The following is a 21,261-nucleotide window of genomic DNA, read 5'->3' on the forward strand; positions in this document are numbered from 1 at the left end:
GGTCAGAGAGTGCATATATCTCTGTTAAGGAGGCTCTGCCTCTTACAACACACAACGCAAAGGGAACAACACAATAATGGATTAAATAACCATGCGATGCCAGTTAGCCCCACCTGTGTCGTTCTCCAAGCAGGAAAGAACACACACACAAAAAGAAAATTAAAAAAGCAGACCAGCTGGTGCCAATGCTATTTATTGGATGTGCAGAAGGACGTGTTTACCCCGTCAAACTGTACTATATGCTTTCTTAATTAATATTGCACTGGCCTCACAGTCTTAATTTACAAACATATCCTTTGCAAACTTCATCCTAACTAGAGCACAGAGCAATGCAATATTATTGGAGCACCAATAACGGTACATCTTAAGATTCAGTGCAAAAGGAAAAAAAACAGCAGCATGAAATGAATGAATTCCAACTGGGCAGAGCGGCATTTTGTCCATTATGGTGTAATGTCGTTTGTTGCTTCACTAGGTAGGAATGTTGTGCTCTGCCTGCGTAAATTCCACTTGTCCACCTTAATTTCAGACGACACGCAGTCACTGCTTGTTCTCAACTTGTAGCCACATGAAGGTGAATCATTTTTATGAATGATTCACAGAATAGAAGAGGGGTGAAGAGAGTGGGCGGACAGCTCTGCGCCCCACCCAGGCGCTGCGCTCCCACGGTTCGTTCGCGGCCATCCCGTGCCGTGTTACAACTCCCTGATTGACAAGCCCGGACACGGAGGGAGTGAGGAGGTCAGGGCAGGAGGTATGAAGGGGGTTTGGCTCCATAAGCACACAGGCACCGTCAAGGTGTTGCAACCCCACCCACATCAACCGTATTGCTGGAAAGAGATTATAGGAATCAGAGATTGGTGCATACGTAGATGACTGCAGGACCGCAGTCAGATACAAGTTAGTTCATCTTCTTATAAGAAGAACATGGGAACATCATCACTTGACTTGACTGTGTGAACTTACACAACAGCCCGTTTCCATTCACATGTTTTACATTCCATAGCACCTTCATCAATAGTAAACATAGTTGTCATGCTTGCGCAAGGTGTCTTTCGCCTTTGTGTGAAGAAGAGGTGATGCCGTAAGAGATAGTGGAAACGCCCTTTTCGAATATGTTCTGGCGCAGCAAAAATGCATGACTAATCAGATGTTTCTGCTTGAAGTTTCCCAAGTTATTCCCACAACATGCAAATGCTTTTCTTTGTCTCCTAAAGGCATGAGACTTTCTCATCAAGCAATACCAGCTGACGTAAAAGAACAGTTCAAACTTGTCCATATTATAAACAAATTCCTGAAGACCTCCCTTCACGTTCTCTCTTGTAGGTTACGAGACTTGTCTTTCTTTTTACTCACGTGCATACATCACGTGTGCTATCATGAAATCCTCTTTTTGTTGTAACTGTTCAGGCAGTCTCGGTTTCGGTTGTTTGGTCCAACCCAGGCTTGGATCAACTGCTTTCCCACCGACCAAAAGGAAGGAGCAAACGGACCCGGACTTGTTCTCGACAAACAGGTTTGTTGGGACATTTATTTCGATTAGGGCTAGCAGGACAAGAATATCCAGTTATGAGGATACGAGTTCTTCTCTCCTCTATCATACCAGCACAGAGGCCAGTTAAGCCGAGGAAGGAATCCTGAGCCGAGGCCCGCTGAAGCTTCTCACTAGTCAGTTCTCTTTTATTTGCTTTAGTGTTTTTCCCAGGACTTATTTGGAACTGTGGGAGTGAAGGAACTTGCTGCGGCTCTGTGTTTGTCTTCAGGATGCCTGTTGGGTTTCCAGGGTAGTGGGAGTCTGAGCCAGGGGTGACCCTGACTTTCTCCTCTGCTAATTCCCTGAGCAGCTGATAGGCTGTGGGAGGGTGGGGGGGGGGGGGGGGGGGGGGGGGAGGCAGCGGAGCCTTGAATCTGAAAGGTCATGGGAAGGGGAGGTCGAGGAAGCTCGGAAGGAAGAATGAGGTTGGGACAAAACCACCCGAAAAAAAGGCTCCTCATTCATGGCGCTGTGTGTTGGACCTGCGACGTGTCTTCCTATTTCTTGTCCCTATAAATGTCCACCGGCTGCCCGCCGTCGCCCCCAAGGAAACGCAAAGGGCTTTTTATATTGTCCACATTGTGGAAACAGCGCAAAGGGTGGTCTAGAAATGCAGTTTTGGAGTTTGAGGTGGAGCAGGTGGAGAAAACTGAGGAAGAAGAGGTGTCCGGGTTGAGCGATAAAATATACCGCTGGAAGTCCTAAGAGAGTGGTATTGATCTTCTCGTCTAACTCTCAGCAAGGAAAAGGAAGGAGTGGGGGGGGGGGGACACACACGCCGCATTCCTATTGGCTGACTCAACGGCTTGCACACAGCGCCGGCTGCTGCCACCTCCTTCAAGGGAAAAGGTCAGCGTGCTCTCCCTGTCTGTCAGCAAGTGAGAATACAAACACACACTGAAATGCAACGCAGGCGTCCTCCGATGTTTCAGCAAAGGAGCTCGGGTGAGTGCATGTCACTCTTCGCCGTTGTGAAAGAGAACAAACTGCATGATTGCCCCAAGATAAAATAATTGTGGCGGAACCTTTTTCTTTCACAACTATCACATTTGCCAAGAGGTTGCAAGTGGTAACAGAGCGATAATGATAATTCAGAGGCTGGATGAGTAACAAAAATAAACAGAAATGGGATTAGCCAGCCTGCAAATGCAATTAAAGTGTTCCACCTTTGCACTTTTACTTGTCTCTTCCTGTCAGTCTCAACTAATATTTGTCGTGCTTCCCCGCCCACATGGATTCCCACCAAGCCCTCCCCCCTCACGCTGCCTTCCCGTAAAGACATCGCCTCGCACTCTTCCTCATTCCTGAAAAGCCAATAAAGAAATCGGATGTGGCAATGCTTCCGCATGATGAACAATGCAAGCACCGGAGCGTGCAATCGATAAAGACGGTTTTATGTTTCAAAGAGGAAAGAGCTCAATCTTCTTCTTCTTCTTTTCAACCAGACAAAAACAAAACAGTTCAGGCGGGTTTCGGGGAGTCTGTGAAACACAACGTATAAAAAAGTAGGGTAACGAACATTTAGGAAACAACGGAAAAAAATACCCTGACGAAGCATAAGCAGGATGCCTAAACTGACCAAACTGCACTACATGTAATTGGTGTCAGTGTGCAAACTTACTGAAATTATTCTCTTGCTAAAAATAAAGTTCTTTTTAGAGAACTACAGTTAACGTGCAGTCATGTGATATCAACAGCAGGAAGTGGTAGCGTTTCTTTTCTTACAATGCATAAGTACTTCTTATAAATGAGTTAATAACTTACTAGGTTATATGTTACTTAATATATTACTACAATTAATCAGTTATTAAGCCAGGACATTTGTGTTTCAGGCTTTTCCATCTGGTTCATTTTTAAATCTTCGTCAGGTCTCCACCACTGTCATCTGGAAAACACAAAGCAGTATTTAGCAAGCATTAACAAGACTAAATCAATTGTGAAACTCAATGCAATATCTAATTGAGCATTGCTATTATGTAAGACAAATCAAAACCCATGAACCGACTTCCCAGGAAACAACTTGGTCAGCTGTTAGCAACAAAACTACTTGCTGACGTGTAGAAAAAGATCCGGTGCATTTCACTCCGTTAGGAACCTTCCTAAGCAAAAAGTGACTCTTCATATCCAGCGACTGTCTGAGCCATATGTGACATCTCTGCACCATTCCCTCTCATTCCCAGTACGGTAACTTCATTTCATAGGCTGCAAAATCAACAACATGGTGAGGGCTGTATTCCAAGATGGCGACGGCAACGGCGCCACAACATGCCTTCATAAAAGCAGTTGACAAACCAATGCGAGACTTCCTACTGACGGCGTCCACTTCTCCTCCACGGTAGCGTCACATGGCATAAAGCCGTCGGTATAGATCACCCAAAGTTACAAAAGTCCCGTGTTTCTTCAACCCCTCCACGTCCCTGCTGTCCGCCACCTTCACACACAACCCTCAAAATGTTGTTGCTGTCATACCTCTTAAACACGTTCATAATCCTTCAAATGTAACAAATAACTTGCTGTGGTTTTACCACCTTGTGTTGTCAACAATGATATTTGTGTCGTGCACATATTTAATGAATCCTCCCGGTGATCAAGCTGCTTGCGACACCTTCTCTTCTCTATGGGCTCCTTTTCCGTCAGGGAATAGAAGAATGCAGTGAGCTGCTGAGGGCCGTCTTTCCGTCTCCAGCCGGGCTGAAAGGAGCTGCTGAGTAGGGAGACGCTGTCAGTAGCCGCTGACCATCAGTTACATAAACCCCCCCTTTCCTCCCTGAACTTTCCATTCGGACTCTTTGTTAATCAAGTCATTAATAGAAGAGGAAACTGGGGATTATGCGGTCAGCAGTTTATAGTAATGAAGAACTTTGAAAAGGTACAAAAACAGGAACTGACCTTGACTCTTGCTAGATGTTTGTGTGTTAGTTGTGCTTCCTCTGAGTCAGGTAGACAAAGCTGTGTGTGTGTGTGTGTGTGTGTGTGTGTGTGTGTGTGTGTGTGTGTGTGTGTGTGTGTGTGTGTGTGTGTGTGTGTGTGTGTGTGCTGTGGTTGGAATGTCAATGGGAGTTCCTATGTGTTGAAATGGTCTCTCACTGTCTCCACTGTTACTGGCTCCATTCACGACAGCAGACATGATCTTATCGTCAAGGGGGGGTGATGTTCCACGTCAAACTGTGCGAATAGGCCCGTATTAATCCTACAAATATCAACGTGTGCTCACTGTAGTGTCAGTGACAGTGAGCACAGACATACAGACCATGTGGGGATAATGAGTCGGATCTAAAAGGAGTGTACTCAAGCCTTCATCCTGATTTAGCCGAGCAGTATAATTCGCTCTCACTGGAGTCTGCCGGCAAACAGCCTTCTAATCTGGCAGCAGATTACCATGGAAACGTTCTTGTTGTGAAGTGATGGCAAACTCTTGCGTGATTATTTGGTAATTCTTCATCTGGGTCAAAGGTGAGCACCGGGTGATGAACAAATAAACAGGGTTTTGCAATGTGAACCTGAAACCTGAATCATGAGGTAGTCATCAGTGTTTGTGTGAGTGCAGGAAACAAAGGGTTTTACAATTTGACACCAGCTCGCCGAGATTACAACCATGCTAGCAGCACAACGGCAATGCTAACATGCTAACCATTAGCATGTTAGCATTCTTCACCATGTTGGCCGTCTTAGTTTAGAGTGCTAGAATGGTGACATTAGACTATTTAGCGCGAAACACAAAGTGCAGCTAAGGCTGATGGGAAAATCCGTTTTTAAGATGAAGGTCACCTGAACTTCTTCTCTAAGGTTCTTGGAGTTTGAATCAATGCTTTTTGGACATTGACATTCAGACCTTGTCACGGTGTGGTTCACTTGCTGTCTTATTTTGTAGTTTTCTGCCACTCGTGTCCGCGGGTAGCTTCACTTCCTGCCTTGTCCTGTCGTCCCCTGTGATCGTCTGATTGTTTCCACCTGTGTCCAATCACCTGCACCTCCCTAGTGGTTTGCAGTGTGTGTCTCTTGTCACTGGTCGCGTCATTGTCTATTGTCCTGGATGTTCCTCGTTCCTGCCAGCCTTTTTCCCCCCGATACTTGTAAGTGTTTTTGCCCATTGGCCTTTCCTTTATTTTGCCTTTTTCACTATTAAAGTCGTTTTTCGTTAAAACTCTGCATTTGAGTCCTGCCTCCCACGCACCCCTGACAGACCTGGTGGTTGAGTCAAGTTTTCTTCAACATTATTCAAATTCATTTACGTCTGTACCAGATTTCTTGGCAATATATTCAAAGCGTATTTCCCTAAAACCCCTCAAAAGTCAGAGGATCGCCACAGCTGGTACGTGATTCATCCTCTGAAGATCATGAACATCTGCACTAAGTACAATGGCAGACAATCCAGGGGGGTGTTGAAGTATTTCAGTCAAGTGGTGGACTGAACAGGTCAGCTGACCCAAGGGCCTCCCTAACATGGCTAAAAACAAGGTTATTTTTACACAGGATTTCCTTTGATGCATTCCAGTTTTAGCGTAAGATCGCCTCCACAAGTGTTTGTTTGGAGAAGGCGCCTTTATTTTTAGCACAGCTTTGAGAGGGATGCCAGTAACTCTGCATGTCCCTAGATGGAAGTTAACAAAGATACACGTATTCGGAGCATTCAAGGAAGGAAAACAAACTGTATTGTGTTACCTTAATAGAAGATTGGGAGTGTGTCTCAATGATGATGTAAAAAGCAGAGGCACAATGGGAGCAAGGGGAACACTTTTCGGCCACTGACGGTGTTTAAGGGACGTAGCGGAGGTGGTGGGGAAGACTAAATCCTACATGTCCTTGTAAATCCAGAGTATAAGTATACATACGTACCCCTTGCATTTTACAAGAAGCTGCTGTTGATTAACTACAGTGACACACACACACACACATATGTCCAAATCCCTCCGACGTCGCTGCTCCCCAACACTCGTCTCGGCGGGAGAGCAGGGTGACTCTGACCCATTTCCTTCGTGCCGTGACCCACTTCCTGACTCTCTTCCCCTTGACTCTGCACACAAACACTCTAATCCACACACGCTGTACTGACACTCCGGAGAGAAACTGAGAGAGACTGAGAGAGGTCACTGGCTAAGTGCGCCAACAGTTGCATAACAGGCTTATTGCAGTGCGAATGTTTGGCCTGCAGCTGGGATATCAAGAGAAAACATATGAGGGAATTTCTGCTGAACTCTCTTATGCTGACTGCAAAAATGTAAATTAAGAAGCAGTTAGTTTTCCCCACCACTGTCCACACCGGCTGACGATTTAAATATGCAAACTCAGGCAAATGTGCCATCATATCAGTGGATTCAGGTAATTACGATGCGCCACACTGCAGGCCATTATGACGGCCCCTAAACGCTAGTTAGCTGTTATGAAGCACACACACACACACACACACACACGTGGGCTCGACATTGAATTGTATCAACACATACATTACACAGCAGTCAGCATTGCATATATCTGTGAATGACAAAACAAAGTTATAATAATTGACGTAAAGTCAGCATGTTATTTTGTTAGATTGCTACTGATATAAAACAGCAGCTGTTGGTGGTTTTGTCGCTTCAACCGTCGCAGTATAAAAGAGAAATTACGAGGTGTTCTTAGAAAGTGTGAATCAGCAGGCGGGTCCTTGAGCAAGGCAGCCATAACAGGTCGCTCAAATGGTGATGCCGTTTGTTGAAGGGAAATGGCAGCTTAGAGGTGCAGGATCACTCGCTCACTCACCCGTGCAAACACATAAACCGAAAGATCCTCCCGGCTGAGATACAAATCCGTTATAGAGAGAGGGGAATGTGCTTAGTGTGTAGGTACATTCTGTCTCACAACGAGGTACCCGTTAATTTGGGTATTAAATAATATATATTACCAGAAAGTCTCCCATTCATTGTCCGGGGAGCAGCTCCGCACCGTTTTGAGTGACTTCACAAATATAGATTGAACTTTCTGATGTTCCCCTTTTAAAGTAGGCGATCCGTATTTGACAAATGTAAACCAGGCTAACTGGCAAACTTCCCACTTCCCAATAACCTCACATTCACCCTCCCTCCGGGAAGACAGCTTCAGGGACCAAAACACAGAGGTATTTGTCTGTGGCTGCACTGGCAGCAGAAGCGTTTCCTGCGGGAGATTCTCCCGTGCTGACGCTCGCTGCTGACAGTGACCCCTTGTCTCTGTTTGATGACCCGGGCCGCTTTACCGGAAAGTGTCACTCTTGCAAGTCAGCAACAAAAATGTGCTAATCGCTAAGAAGGCACAAAAAAACAGTGGTAGCGTTTGGGTGTAGATCGGTGTTTGACGTTATGTAAGAGAGAGAACAGGTGTAAATGCCAAGATTGCAAGGGGTGATTGACCTAACGGCCCACAGGGAAGAGCAGGCAGCAAAAATAACGGCGGACAGGAAATGAAATGTGTCGCACAGCCGCTCCCTTGTCCACAAAGCGTGTATCTGATCGTGCAGGTGGCGGTGAAGTGTAAAGCGTGACCTTCACCACGACTTGAAAACAGGTCGAGGCGGACTGCTGTTCATGTCCTGAGTGAAACCAGAGGTCAACAGTTAAGCGACGTCAGCTGCACAGCTTTCTGGACCCGAGCCGTAACTGTGTCTCCTTTACATGAGCTCGCTTGTAGTGAACTTCTTTTGAAAGTTGAAAATGCGGCAGCATGCGCATGTACTGCTGACGTGCACATAATCCCTGAAAAGCGTTGCCTTGGTTACCTTATGAACTCTGCAGATCAGCCGATGTGTTTTTAACTGGGATTTAACATGCCTTAGCCTTTAACGCCACCCAGTGTTGGGATTTTGGAACTGCAAGCTACTTTATTTTGATAAGAAAATATAAGTTCTGTTGATTGATCAATAGTTTCTATATCGATGCGGCAGGGGGCTTTTTTTCTCGCTTCAGTAGCATTCGTATGTACAGGTAAATTTAAATATGTATATTAAAATGCACAATATATACAAAACAGGGACAAGGATATTAGATTTAATTAATTAATAAAACAATAGCGCAAAGATCTAACAGACGAACAAGCAGCAGCGTAACTGTGTTGTAGTAGCGTGAATGATTTGTCTCAGGCAGGAATGAATGTACGATACAGGACATGAAACAACCAGAAAGCAGCCAATCGAATGGTGAATTTATGCTATTTTGTTGAATTCATATATTTGTGAATCTGACTTGAGAGCCACCAACCTCACCGCATGGCACTGGTGAGATGTAACTCACATGTAACTTAGAAGTTGCATGTACAAGACTTTCCCTGTTTTTATTCTTCATACTTCTATTCTGTTTTAATGTTATTTACGTAATATATATTTTTAATCCACCACATATCTAGTATCTTAATGATATATGTAAGATTTAACATTAAAAATGTGAAATCCTGTTATAAAAATTTTTGAGTGATTCCCGGCCCTGGTGACTTTTGACCCTTCACAATAAAGCACTGTGTCTACTTGGGGGCCCTTAAATCATGTCTCGGATGTTTGTGAGTGTAAGTAGAGTGATTTCCTATCATGACTTACCAGAAGAGTCTGTTTAAATAGCTTTCTGAAGTTTGAAGGGGTCAAACTATTGACCAACAAGTAAAAATTCCCAGAATGACATTTGCGTTGCAGAACTTTTGGTTTCGTTTTCGTTTCTTTTTTAAAAACCACAAGTCTAAACCACCAAACAGCAAATAGTGTAATGTAATAAAAACTAAGTTGATTTTTGCTTGTGATACTTACATTTTTACTTAACTTTGTAATTTGTACGTATATGTTTTAATTGAGGCATTTACTTTTTGTGTAAGAGTTGACCCTTTCCTGGAGAAACCCAGCCTCAATCAGTCAATGAAATGTTTCCACTAAAATGGTTCTGTGCTGTCAGGATTTAAGCTCAGCCGTTGCTGAAAGGATTTTAGGCCCCGGGGAGCAAAAAGACCCAACATGCAAAGACATTTCACAGAAAAAAGTTGAACAGAACTGAAAACACTACAACAAAATTCTTTGTAAAATATTTCAGAATGTGCCTGGGAATGAAACTGGAGTGCTACTCAAGAAGAGGAATCATGGTTCTTCTAAACATATTTATTATGTGGACTATATATATTTTAAGACATAAAAAAAGGTAGAAAGGAAATACTCCAGATATCAGCAAAAAACCTACCCACAAGGATGACGAGACAATGTGCGTACAATGAGAGAGAATTATAATTTTAGGTTTTTATGCAATATATGCATTATCAAACTTGAGGCAAATTAAATAGAAACCTACAGACATCATAAAATAAAGAGGGAAATGTGTAATCGAGTAGCCCAAAAGAACACACTAAAAATCTAGGTTTTTAGGTGGTGATGTAATTGGCTGATCAGTTGCTTTATTTTTTTAAAATTAAATATATATTTTTCGTATTCAAATAATTATTAGGCATTAGTGTTATTACTTCCTGTGCGCATATATATATATATATATATATATATATATATATATATATATATATATATACACACACACACAGACACACACGGTATAAACACACACACATTTTCATATTCTTTCAGGAGAAGGGCAGCGTTAGAATTCCTCTCACTCGATGCATCATGTGATCTTTCATGAGTTAATTTCATTCCCGGGGATCCATCACAGGATCCATCTGCATCGTGCAGATCATCTTTTTTTGTTGTCTTGATTGTAAAAACAAGCAGCACTTGGCACAGTTTAAGTAATATTAACAGTTCAAATAAAGGCAATCGCTTGAACTTCAACTTCAGCTCTTTAACTCTTCTACTTTTTGCCAACATTGAGTTTAATTTTGTCACGAGCTGTGAACTTCAGAAACCTTCAAAATAAGATCCAATTCCCCCCATAACAGAAAGTCAGAAATGGAAGAGGAGTTCTAAATGGAATGGCATCATAGACCGGTCCTGGTCCCCGTATGGAAATATCGTATTTAGTCTGGATCATGATGCTCGAGCAGCATCTAAAAACGAGGTTGTCATGATCCCCACATGGGCCACAGCCTCCGAGCCGGAGACGACGTCAACACATCCGGAGGAATCCTGATGGAATGTCCGCTTCGTGTCACGATATCACGCTGCTCGAAGCCGGACGAAAACGTGACGGCACCCATGCAGGAGGAGGGGGGGGGGGGGGGGGGGGGGTTCTCAGACAAGTAGAGGGTTGTCAAGCACGGCCACGCCCGCTGCCACGCCCCCATCAGAGTGCTCGGAGCTCTTGGTCCTCAGCAGATGTCCCGCGCACTCGTTCATCACCATGTCTTTGCCGTGCCTGTGACAAAACAAGGTGAAGGTGAGGTGAAAACTCACGTGGATGACATATTGAGTTTTGAAAACAGCAAATTTAGCCGGAAAGCCTTTGCAGCCGTGTGTATGGGGGGGGGGTTCTACTCGTGCTCGGCACTATAGCAAGTTGAGAAGGAGAAATGAACAACAACCCTCTTTTTTCTAAAATTCCCTAAAAAGCACAGAAAAAGTTGCGTTGGAGATCCCATCTTCACTTCACGCACAAAGCATTCTGTGGCAACGACAGAGGGGTCACACACCTGACGTAAGCTCCAAACACCCCCAGCTCACTGAGGCAGTTACTGATCTCCAGAGGGCCGTCTCGTCTCAGCAGGTAGTTCTGCACGGCGGCGGGCTGGATTTTGTCCATCAGAATGTAGGCCGTCCTCTCAGAGCTGCCCTCTGCTGCCTGCAGGACACGGCAGATCTCCGCTCCGTAGATGTTGTTCCCTGGAGAGACGAGGACGGGCAAGAAACGGTCACCCGGGAACTGTTATCTGTCTTGTATCAAACTCTCCTGGTTTGAAAAATTGTGGCCAATGGGCCCTTTTTTTAGGGGAGGGTGGGGTTGCACCTTACCTCCACCTTCTCGTTGAGGCTTCAGGACAAACTGGTCCGGCGCTGCCAAAGCCATTGCTACGGTTTTATCTCCCTCTGACCCCTAAAGACCACGGCAGAAAACAAAGTCAATCTAGCTCATGAATGAAGGCAAAGCAAGACCCCACCCCTCCTCCACCCCCCCTCCACCCTCCACGCTGCTCCAACACGACTGTGGCTCCGTAGACGCCGTGTTTTCTCACCATGTCTAGAGTGTAGAGGCCAGCGAACGTCGCTCGGATCTGCTCCACTACGCCGGGCTGGTCGGGGAAGAACCTCTCCAGGACTCCCGGCCTGGCGAGCACCTGCTGGACCTTCTTGGTTCCGGCCAGGTGAGTGCTGATGTCCGGACATTTCACGGCCACGGAGCGCTCCATCAGGAGACGAGCGTCCCAAGTCTACCATTCAAAACACACACACACACACACACACACACACACACACACACACTTTTACTTCTGACCCGCCAGCTGCTGCATTCAGCCGTCTGAACATGTGCACACACTTGGTGGTTTCCTTTTAAGGTAAAGGCCGACTTCCTGCTGGATACATTGGAACAGTGGCTCTTTCTAGGGCCAGCGTTTGATTGGTCGGTTGTGGGCGGTAAATTCAACCAGCTCATTCCAAGCTGACAGAATCACCACAATTAAGGATTAATGACAGAATTGTGCTTATTTTTTCATTTCCCACTAAGTATTCCCCAAAATCCTACACGCTGTCACTAAGTCTTTTATAGCCCGTTGAGTGATGATTCCACATGAATGTTGTGTGCTTCCTTCCCCATAAACGGTGGTGATGATGGAGTCATGAAGGCAGTCTGCATTAAACATCATTGTTCACCTGGACTGCACTTCTCAAGGTCAATAAGGAAAAACTACTAGAACCTGTAATAAGTGTAATAAAATGTAAAAAGATTAGAGGAAGAACCTGTTCGGAAATGTAGTTCTGAGGCATGTAGCCGTTCCTAAAGTACACCACCGCAACCTCTCGGCCGTCACTGCAAAGAGAGGAACATGAATGCACGCTCAGTAGGATTTGTCATCTTATCGATGAAAGTACACTTCATTCACTGCACAGCGTTCACCCTTTCAGAAACAGACTTACACAAACAGCTTCTTGTCCGGATCCAGGGACCCTGTTTTACTGACATCGTCGAACCGCTTCCTTATTGTGGGAATGTTCCTGAAACACGTAATGTGAAGGTTACCTGGGACGCATTCCACACCATCCATCCAGCATTATGAACATAGTTAATTATGTTATGTTAAGGCATTACCATGTAATGGGAACTAAAAGTGAATCCACATACTGCAGTCAGTCCAGCTTGCAGCGTTTACACAGCATCTTCCCTGGAGCTATTGGAGACCGGCTTAGCGCTTCGCTAACACCTCCTGCTCCGCACACATACCTCTTCCACAGGTGGCTCTCGATGTACCGCTGATCAAAGATGTTCCTCTGGCTCTCCTCCACCAAGAACATGACAGCTGCTCTGTAACGACACGCGACAAACTGCTGCGTGTAAACGTTGTCCCGGACATTTGGTGGACCTGAAGCTCACGAACGTCCCCTTAATTCCTACCTGTGGGATCCGTACAGCTCCCAGGCTTTGGCTACAGCGCGGGCCAGACCAGAGGCGGGGTCGTTGTCTAGGATCCGCCGGCTCTCCTCCAGTTTACCGGCCACCTTCAGGACATGTCTGTCGGGCCGGAGGAAGCACACGTATGGGGATGGAAACCACAGCTGCTCCTCTCTCTACGTAAGTGGAATTCATTAATCTAGCTAAAGCAACAGCTCAGTGTGGTTTGCCTCGGCGTAAAGGGGCCACCACACTGCACGACAAAGTTTAGGTTTCCCTCCAGGCATAAACGACATGGTTCTCCCACATAAGACTTTGGGAGCACATCTGCATCTTGCTGAAAGGTCGGGCAGCGCGCATCAACTTTGGATGAAACATCGGTGAACTTCAGCGATACACGTAAGACTCGGATGAAGAATCTGCAACAGACTTCTGCTCTAATGTTTTGTGTAGTTCTCGTCAATTATTTGTTTATGCTGTTTGCTAGCTTTTAACTGGTAAGTGTAGTTTGCAGGTAAGATTAGCCAGTAGAACCAGTAGATGTCCCCCACCACCCCCACCCTCAGATCCCTGCAGCATGTCAGGTACTCAGGTCAAACATGTTTGTAGCGGATCCTGTACATGAAGACTGACTGCTGGTGAAATGACTCCTTTATTTTCTTCCTTTGGGTGAAAGTACATTCAAGAAAAGGGGCAAAGTATCACCGTCATAAGAGCACTAGCCTCGCACGGGTCCATTCAACTTTTTAAATACCATAAATACCATAGCCAAACTGTCGAGTTCAGATTCACACAAAACGAATCGGTGATACCTTTTAACTTTTCAAAATAAAAGTCCTATTTATCTATGAGAGAGAAGCCTCTATAAATTCTTCACACAATTTCATCCAGGCACACATGAAAAGTCAATAATGCAAATACAAACTGTTGAGCACTTTTGACTTTTGTCTGTGAAAGTATTGTATCTGTAAGTATTAATACATTTTGCCTACTTTGTCCCATTTGTTTTTGCTTCTTTTTTCTTTTTTGAGTCGGACCTGCAGGGGCTACTGTTGTCGGAGCTCGCGCTTATTAAATGAAGCACAGTCTACGGGTTAATAAAGTTAATGACGTCTTACCGGTGAACATCCGCCGTGCGTGATGAGAGACCTCCAAAACTGGCAGCGATGGTGTTGATCTCCACCTGCTTCAGAGACACCGACCCGTCCTTCGCCTGGTCCAGCATGTAGTCGGACCGATTGAGACCCAGCACGATGGACTGGAAAGGAGGCCGAGGAACCACACTCAAACTACTTAAAGGCAATGATGAGGGCACACTGGTGTCATTGAGCCAAGACCATGTGCAGGCCTTTAATTGAGCCAATGGCGCCGGGCTTATTGCGTCGTATGATTCCTTCGGTGCGTGTGAATCTCTGTCTGTCCACAGTTAAGCTCGCATTCTGCCGCATCATATTTCTATTCTGAACTATATAAATTATAGTTACATACTGTATGATGTCACTATGTAAGAGAGGGGGGGGGGGGGGTCAGAATTGCACTTCTCCTTCTCTGTATTCCTTCACAAAACATGACATTGCTAGCTAGCTATTGAGTCAGTTACACTACGGTGATATATGGGGACATGGGCGAGATTTATTTCTCCTTGTTTGGTAAAAACCTTTTGGCAGAATAAAGTGTTTTAATAAACGTTTGTGATGTACTGGTGTTGCGTTAGAATCACGCAGCCTCAGACGCCAAAACGACAGACTATCTTCACTGGAAGGCCAGATACCTGAGCTCTTCCTTCTTTGAGGATTTGTTGGTGGATCCTGAACAACCTTGCAGTGAAATCGTCCACTTCAATGGTGCTAAAAAACAAAGAATATCACCCTGTTAAAAGCCTGAAAGGACACTTTATTAGAATGTTGCGTGGGGGAACGTAGCTAGGTTGTGATCTCTCGTGTGTTCGCTGGTATCTTGTACCTGGCTAGAGCCTCTTGCAGAAAGTCCGGGTCCTGGCTGATGCGGTCCACCAGCGTGTTGTAGTGCGTCTGCACCGCCAGCGCCTGGAGGAACACGGCCTTGGGCACAGGCGTGGGGAAGAGGGTGAACGGAGCGTACGTCACCAGCTGAAATGCAAACAAAGTCGATACCGGTGACAAAATGCATCTCTGAACTCAAGCGGTGGAATGAAAACCGGCGCGTGGGCCAAACATGCCGCTGACCACAGCCGCCGGCGCGATAACAAGCTGCCACTAATCCACAGACCTAAAGGCGCACAAATTCCAGGCGTGACTTCCCTTTGACCGCGCCTGTTGTAGCAGCAAAAGCTGCACCGTGGAATCATGTCCGCTCCCTTTGTCACATCACAAAAATACACAACTGCTTAACGAGCAGTTGTGTATAGAGTGCTGTACATTCTTCCGCCGCATTTTCAGCTAAATAGACGTTTAAGCAATTTGCTGGATATTGATTCAGTAATCTTGCATGGACATTCAGGCGGTGTGCCGGTCTAACAAACATTGGGGTTGGATACAGGTTTGTTTTCCCTCCCACAAAATAACAAAAACATTGATTTATCAGACACATAATCGCACCAACGGTTCTCTTGTTTGCTGGATTGCTGCGACAGGTATTTCCTTTGTGCACATTGTTGATAGTCGTTGCGCTCTGTGTGTAATTAAGCCTCTACGTTTAGCTAATAACAAGAAAGGTCCATTTTTTTCTTTACAATGGGCTACGTGTAATATCATCGAAATGAGCGTAGGACTACGAAGGGTTTTCACAGCATACCTCCGACGAGTTGGAGGCCTCTTGGATCCTCATGAGGACGCCCTGCAGAAGTGCTTCATCTTTTGCCACCTCTGCCAAGTCCGCTATCAGCGCACGGTCCATCGTGATGTAGTCTGGCATCCCCTGGGCCATTCTGATGGGGGAAATAGGACGTCACAGCACATCAAGGACATAAGTGCAAGTGCTGCTTGGCATGAGTCAGCAAATTTCTATATTTGCCAGTTCATTTGGGAATCGTAACATGGTCCAAATCTGTTTTTTGAGTATTCCTTTTGAGGTTACCTTTCTGTTATAGATTACAATTAAGTTTTTGGTATACCTGTAGAACTACATTGGAAATACCTCTTCTATGTCAATACTAGTACTACTATAACTAAAATATTAATGACAACAATAAGTTATGCATAACAATACAATAATGTGTGTACATATGAATACATACAAGCATTGTTTATATATATATATATATATATATATATATATATTGTTGGGATATAAAGAAGATATAATGAATATGACAGCTGACTGAGCGGCGTTACGGTTCAACAGGTGACCCTGTTAACCGGCGACTACGAGCAGAAAGCGTCGGCTGCTGTCGTAGTTATGACAGCTGTTAAAAAATAGGAAGACAACACAAAGGAGCGAGTTGCCCTTCCTTTTAAATAGCGTGTATTGTTTTTCCTGTGCGAGATATCCCATGTCAAACATGTTTGGGCAAAAACAGGCAGTTCTTTTTTAACAAACTTCTTCAAAACGAAGGGCAACTCGCTTCTTTCCTGTTTCAACATCGGTCGGCGCCTGGAACTCGAGTCCTCAAAATAATATCCAATGTGTAAACCGGTATGCATGTCTCTTAATGTATAAATAAGGACTGAGAATTGAAAATAAACAATCCGGCATTCACAAGGACAGCTACGTGTTCTCTTCCTATTTCCAACAGCTGTCGCGGTTTAACCGGGTCGCCCGTTGAACCGTAACACCGGTAAGCTGACGCTAACCTGCGAGTCAGACACAAGGAAGTGTAGCGCGTGAGCATGATAGATGTAGAACGTGAGATATAGAACATTCGGCATAAATTAGAAACAAAAACCCCTGCCAATCAATGTGGTCGGTAGTCTGTTGTTAATAGTTCCTAGTAATACCTTCCCGCTTAGCAGCTGTCTGCAGTCCGTCTGTCAGGTTCTGCTCTTTAAGTCTCACAGGAACAATGTTGGAGTCGGCGTTAACAGTCTCTGTTAACCACCTTTCAAAGGAAAATATACTGTATTATGCAGCCGCTGCAGTCAGAATCCCATACATACGCTAACCTCCGGTTCCGATCAGTCGGGAAGGATTCCTCCTATTGGCCAGTCCGAGTTTGTTCAGCCAATAAGGGCTCTGAACGTCACAGAAACGGTAAACGTCCGGTCCAACCCCACAATCTGTGCCGCGTATCTGACGTTAAATGCTGACTGAGGAATGAGACAGCATTTTTTGGACTGAAGTTCTCCCGGGACTATACAAGGAAAGCTTAGTAATATATTCGTCGACAGAGATATTTATGCCTCAAGCAATGTGCGTGGCTTATGAGGAGATATACATATTCATTATATAACGTCAAGTGTGTTTCGGACCGCAGACATCTAAAAAAAATCTTCGTTATAAGGGAAAGTTTAGTTTCACACTTAAGTACAGATAAAGAGAACGCATATGTAGATATATGAAGAAGTATGCAGTAAATTTATTCTAAATTTAAAGAGGTTTGCAATTGGCCAACATACTGCAAATGCCAATAAGAACGCTCAGTGCATGCAGGGATTCCCCTACGTGTTAGCCCACTACTCACCAGCAGAGGGAGCCATAGCGTTATTAAATCACACAGCTCTTCCTGTAAGCTTCTTTCTTCAGCAGGCCCTTCCATAAGCTTTAATGTATGCAAACCTAGAGGCCCTGCAAGCTAGGGTTCAGTCAGGTCTGTTAACCCAGCATATTAGGGACCGTTGGGGAATTACAGAAATAAATCAAGTCTAACAGCACTTGACAAGGGGCCAGAGTGATTCAGCAACCCTGAAATGTGCCTGTGAAATTCTGCCCTGTTGTCTGTCTGCGTGCATGTAGATGGCGAGCGGACAGCTGTCGAGGGCCGAGGCGTTGGCGTGCTCAGGCTGCAGGCACGCGTGCCACGTGATGCTCTACTGTGACACAAATACTCTGCTGTTTGGGAGCATCCCCATCCGACATATCGTACTGGTGAGGAAAAGTCACAGTGTGTGCTTCTACATGCATAATAACTCATGTACAGTGTTTTGTATTGTTTGTACAGAAAACTCCACTCCTGTTTGTGTCTCAGTGCGTGTGTGTGTGTGTGCGTGTGTGTGTGTGTGTCTGTGTATAACAGCCTCTTTTACTTCCACAGATGCAGATGCGCTTTGACGGTCTTCTTGGTTTTCCTGGAGGGTGAGTTTTTTTCTGATGTTCTAAAGAAAAAAATCTTTTTATGAGCACAGGTACATTTAGCACAAGTTTCTTAGTTTCTCTCTTTTCTCCTGAGATAACTTCGGTCAAAAGATATACATCCGTGCAGCACAGAACAAACACCATTATCATTGGAGTACTCAAACAACAAAGACGAACTGATCATATGAGAAAATACACTTGAAAGGTTATTCTGTAAGATGCCTTTATCGTGCGATAAAATAAATTACAAATACTACACATGCTTTTTCAGTACACAGCTCAATATGAATCAATTGTGCCTTTTGTGTCTGCGGTTTAGTGTAGTTTCTGCCAGAAATTCGCCAACACAGTGAAATTATGTAACACAGTGAGAAGAAAATCCTGAAAAAAAACATTATGTATGCAAAACAATAATCAGACGCAGCACTATCCCAATTTCCATGCAATGCATATCGGATACAAGTAAAGTAATACAATTGGATGATGTTGTCTAATTGTATTACTTTACTTGTTTGCAGTCAGTATAGAAGAACATTTGCACACTAACTGTTTAATACATACAAGAATTGATTCGATACGTGCGCCCGTACGTGTTAATCAAACTCTGTGTTTGGAATGTAATTTTCAGTTAAAAATCACAAATGCTGACAAATGCTTGAGATGGGGATGGATCACGGGTTAGTTTGTTTCAGACATGGGTGGTTTACCTACAGGATCAACGTAATCCCATTAAATGTTTTGTAAATATAGTCTTCACAAATCCCAGCTGTCTTATTTGTGAATGCAATCGGCAGACGTTAACAAGAGACCAACATGAGCCGATCAGAGTCAGATAACTCAACGAGGCTGTAAAGGCGACCAGTTGGCGTGACGGCGTTTAGTGACCACTTTTAGCCTTCTTGGATCAAAATGTTAACTATCTGTTTAACTAGCTATCTCCAGCTTGTGCATCGACCCCCCCAAAAACCAATTCGAGAAACCCATTTGCTTTAAACCGGAGAGCAAAAAAATTGCTGATTCATTTCCTGATCATTTCTGGAATCATTCCCGAAGCAGTATATTAGCATGCTAACAGGCTAAACAAAGGCGGTAAACATGTTGTAACATTATGTCTGCTAAACATACGCTTGTTAATCTTGTGTGCGTGATTAGCATGATGTTGCTAGCATTTAAAAAGAATGGCCACTCTGCTTAAATATTAGCCTATATAGTGCAAACCTGCTAAGAATTGACGTGTAGCGTCCGGACACGGCGCAGCAAGTCAATGTCACACACTTTATTACTTCAGATCACCTTTCAAGCAAATCAAGATATTTTTGCTAAAAGACATGCTAAGCACTCAGGGACCTTCCATTGGATGTTGGTGGTAATATAATTCTTCCAATATGGAAGTAAACAACATCAAACTCAAGAGGAGAAGAAGAAGAAGAAGAAGAAGAAGAAGGGCTGCCATCGGTCAATCAGTAACAAACAATGTATTTCCATCACTTCTTCTCGTTTGAGTTGAGGAGGGAAGTGACGGCAGAAACTTTGGGCGCTTTAACCGTGGCCATAGGAACAGGAATGTGGAACAGCTTTTCTTTGGTAAAGGATGGTCGACTGTAACCACAGACTGTACAAGAAGTAGTCATAGTCATTGTGACGTTACGCATTGTGGTCAGCAGTTTACAAGCCTTGAGTTTGGCTATTCGGCTTTTGCCATCTTGTAATACAGTCGCCATGTTGCAACCATGAACGGATCTTAATATAGTTGATATGCCGAGGAGTGATGAGGTGATGTCTGAGAAATTAAATGCCAGGTTTTAAAGAAAGTCCCGCAATGTTTTCCCGTCAGCAAAACTGGAGGTTACCGCCGGGCCGCCACTCAGACACTTTCAGTTCATTTCACTCAGTTAGCAAACATCAGAAGCTAAAAGTACTATTCGTCCACAGACCAGAAGTATGTGAACGCGGAGAAAGACGTCTCTCAATGGTTCCAGGAACAAGAAGTGTTTGTGTTTGGGCTGCTCCGTACGAACGAGCAATGCGTTAGACGCAATGTGACCATTTTGCCCCGTCTCTAACTTGACGCTTCATTTAATATACTGTGTCTTTGCAAAGGCTCGGGGTCATCTCAGCCAAGTAATTGTAGGTTTTAAAAATCTGATGAGCTTTTTAATCAGCGCGAGGAGTCGACATTGTGCGTCTACTCATCTCTGGTCCTGACCTTTGACCCCCGCCCTCCAACGCCTCAGATTCGTCAACCTGTCGGAGGAGTCCCTGGAGGCGGGGCTCGGTAGGGAGTTGTTGGAGGAGCTGGGCGTGGCCTTTCAGATACTCGAGGAGGATCACATGGACTCCTGCTTTGCCCCTGCTTCCTCCCCGGCCTCCTCCACCTCCCCCCGACTCATCACTCACTTCTACACAAAGAAGATGGAGGAGGGACAGATTAGGGCGGTGGAGACGGCCGCCGTGACCACGGCAACGGATCATGGTCAGGAGGTGTGTCCTTTTCCTTCTAGGATGACCGGTTGCGGCCATTAATCTGTTCTTGTGTTCCTCATCACCTGTTGGACTCTCTCTCCAGGTCCTTGGGATGGTCAGAGTGCCTCTCCACTCCACCAAAGGCGGAGGAGGACTTGCATCTTTCCTCTCGCACTCGTTCGTCGGCAACGCCCGCTTCCAGCTGCTCCACACCCTGCTGCGCCTCCACCTGGTCGCCCCGGAGGAGCTGCGGGAGGCCCTCGCTCGCTCGCTAAAGATACAGGCGCGTGCCGCAGAAGAGCTGCGGGCCGCCCTCGCGCCAGTGGAGGGAAAGACGAATTTGCCCCATCACAGTCCTGCACACACTGGGTGACTAATAATCGCCTCGTCCATCAAACTGTTCGAATGCTTCACATGAATGCAAATAAAATCTTTTTCGCTATCTCTTTTTATTCCTGTTGCCGATTTCAAACATGTCTGTCGCAACCGTAACACACATATCAAAACTTTCATTTAAATTTTGATGCACATCAAAATCTTGCCAATGCAGAATGACAGGCATCAATAAGAAGCAAGCAGTAC

General features: G+C 44.9%; 2 protein-coding genes across 3 annotated transcripts; one reads left to right on the plus strand and one right to left on the minus strand.

The window, feature by feature from the left end:
* Window positions 1-1,419: 1,419 nt before the first annotated feature.
* On the plus strand, window positions 1,420-21,121 carry LOC120828900 (U8 snoRNA-decapping enzyme). 2 transcript variants are annotated; one of them, XM_040192575.2, is made up of 5 exons: window positions 1,420-1,516; window positions 17,878-18,009; window positions 18,176-18,216; window positions 20,451-20,697; window positions 20,783-21,121. In XM_040192575.2, the coding sequence occupies exons 2-5, from the start codon at window positions 17,878-17,880 to the stop codon at window positions 21,050-21,052; spliced, it is 690 nt and encodes a 229-aa protein (XP_040048509.2). In that variant the 5' UTR covers window positions 1,420-1,516; the 3' UTR covers window positions 21,053-21,121. The 2 variants fall into 2 exon arrangements, with proteins under 2 accessions (XP_040048509.2, XP_040048508.2); XM_040192574.2 differs by lacking the exon at window positions 1,420-1,516 and adding an exon at window positions 16,679-16,762.
* On the minus strand, window positions 9,605-17,186 carry gss (glutathione synthetase). The gene is made up of 13 exons (XM_040192573.2): window positions 16,923-17,186; window positions 15,781-15,913; window positions 14,971-15,116; window positions 14,780-14,855; window positions 14,127-14,266; window positions 13,012-13,128; window positions 12,841-12,921; window positions 12,537-12,614; window positions 12,360-12,429; window positions 11,636-11,830; window positions 11,415-11,496; window positions 11,096-11,285; window positions 9,605-10,821 (listed from the first exon to the last, which is right to left on the minus strand). The coding sequence occupies exons 2-13, from the start codon at window positions 15,910-15,912 to the stop codon at window positions 10,698-10,700; spliced, it is 1,431 nt and encodes a 476-aa protein (XP_040048507.2). The 5' UTR covers window position 15,913; window positions 16,923-17,186; the 3' UTR covers window positions 9,605-10,697.
* Window positions 21,122-21,261: the final 140 nt, after the last annotated feature.

This window comes from Gasterosteus aculeatus, chromosome 2 (genome assembly GCF_964276395.1).
Source record: "Gasterosteus aculeatus chromosome 2, fGasAcu3.hap1.1, whole genome shotgun sequence".
Taxonomy (NCBI): Eukaryota; Metazoa; Chordata; class Actinopteri; order Perciformes; family Gasterosteidae; genus Gasterosteus; species Gasterosteus aculeatus.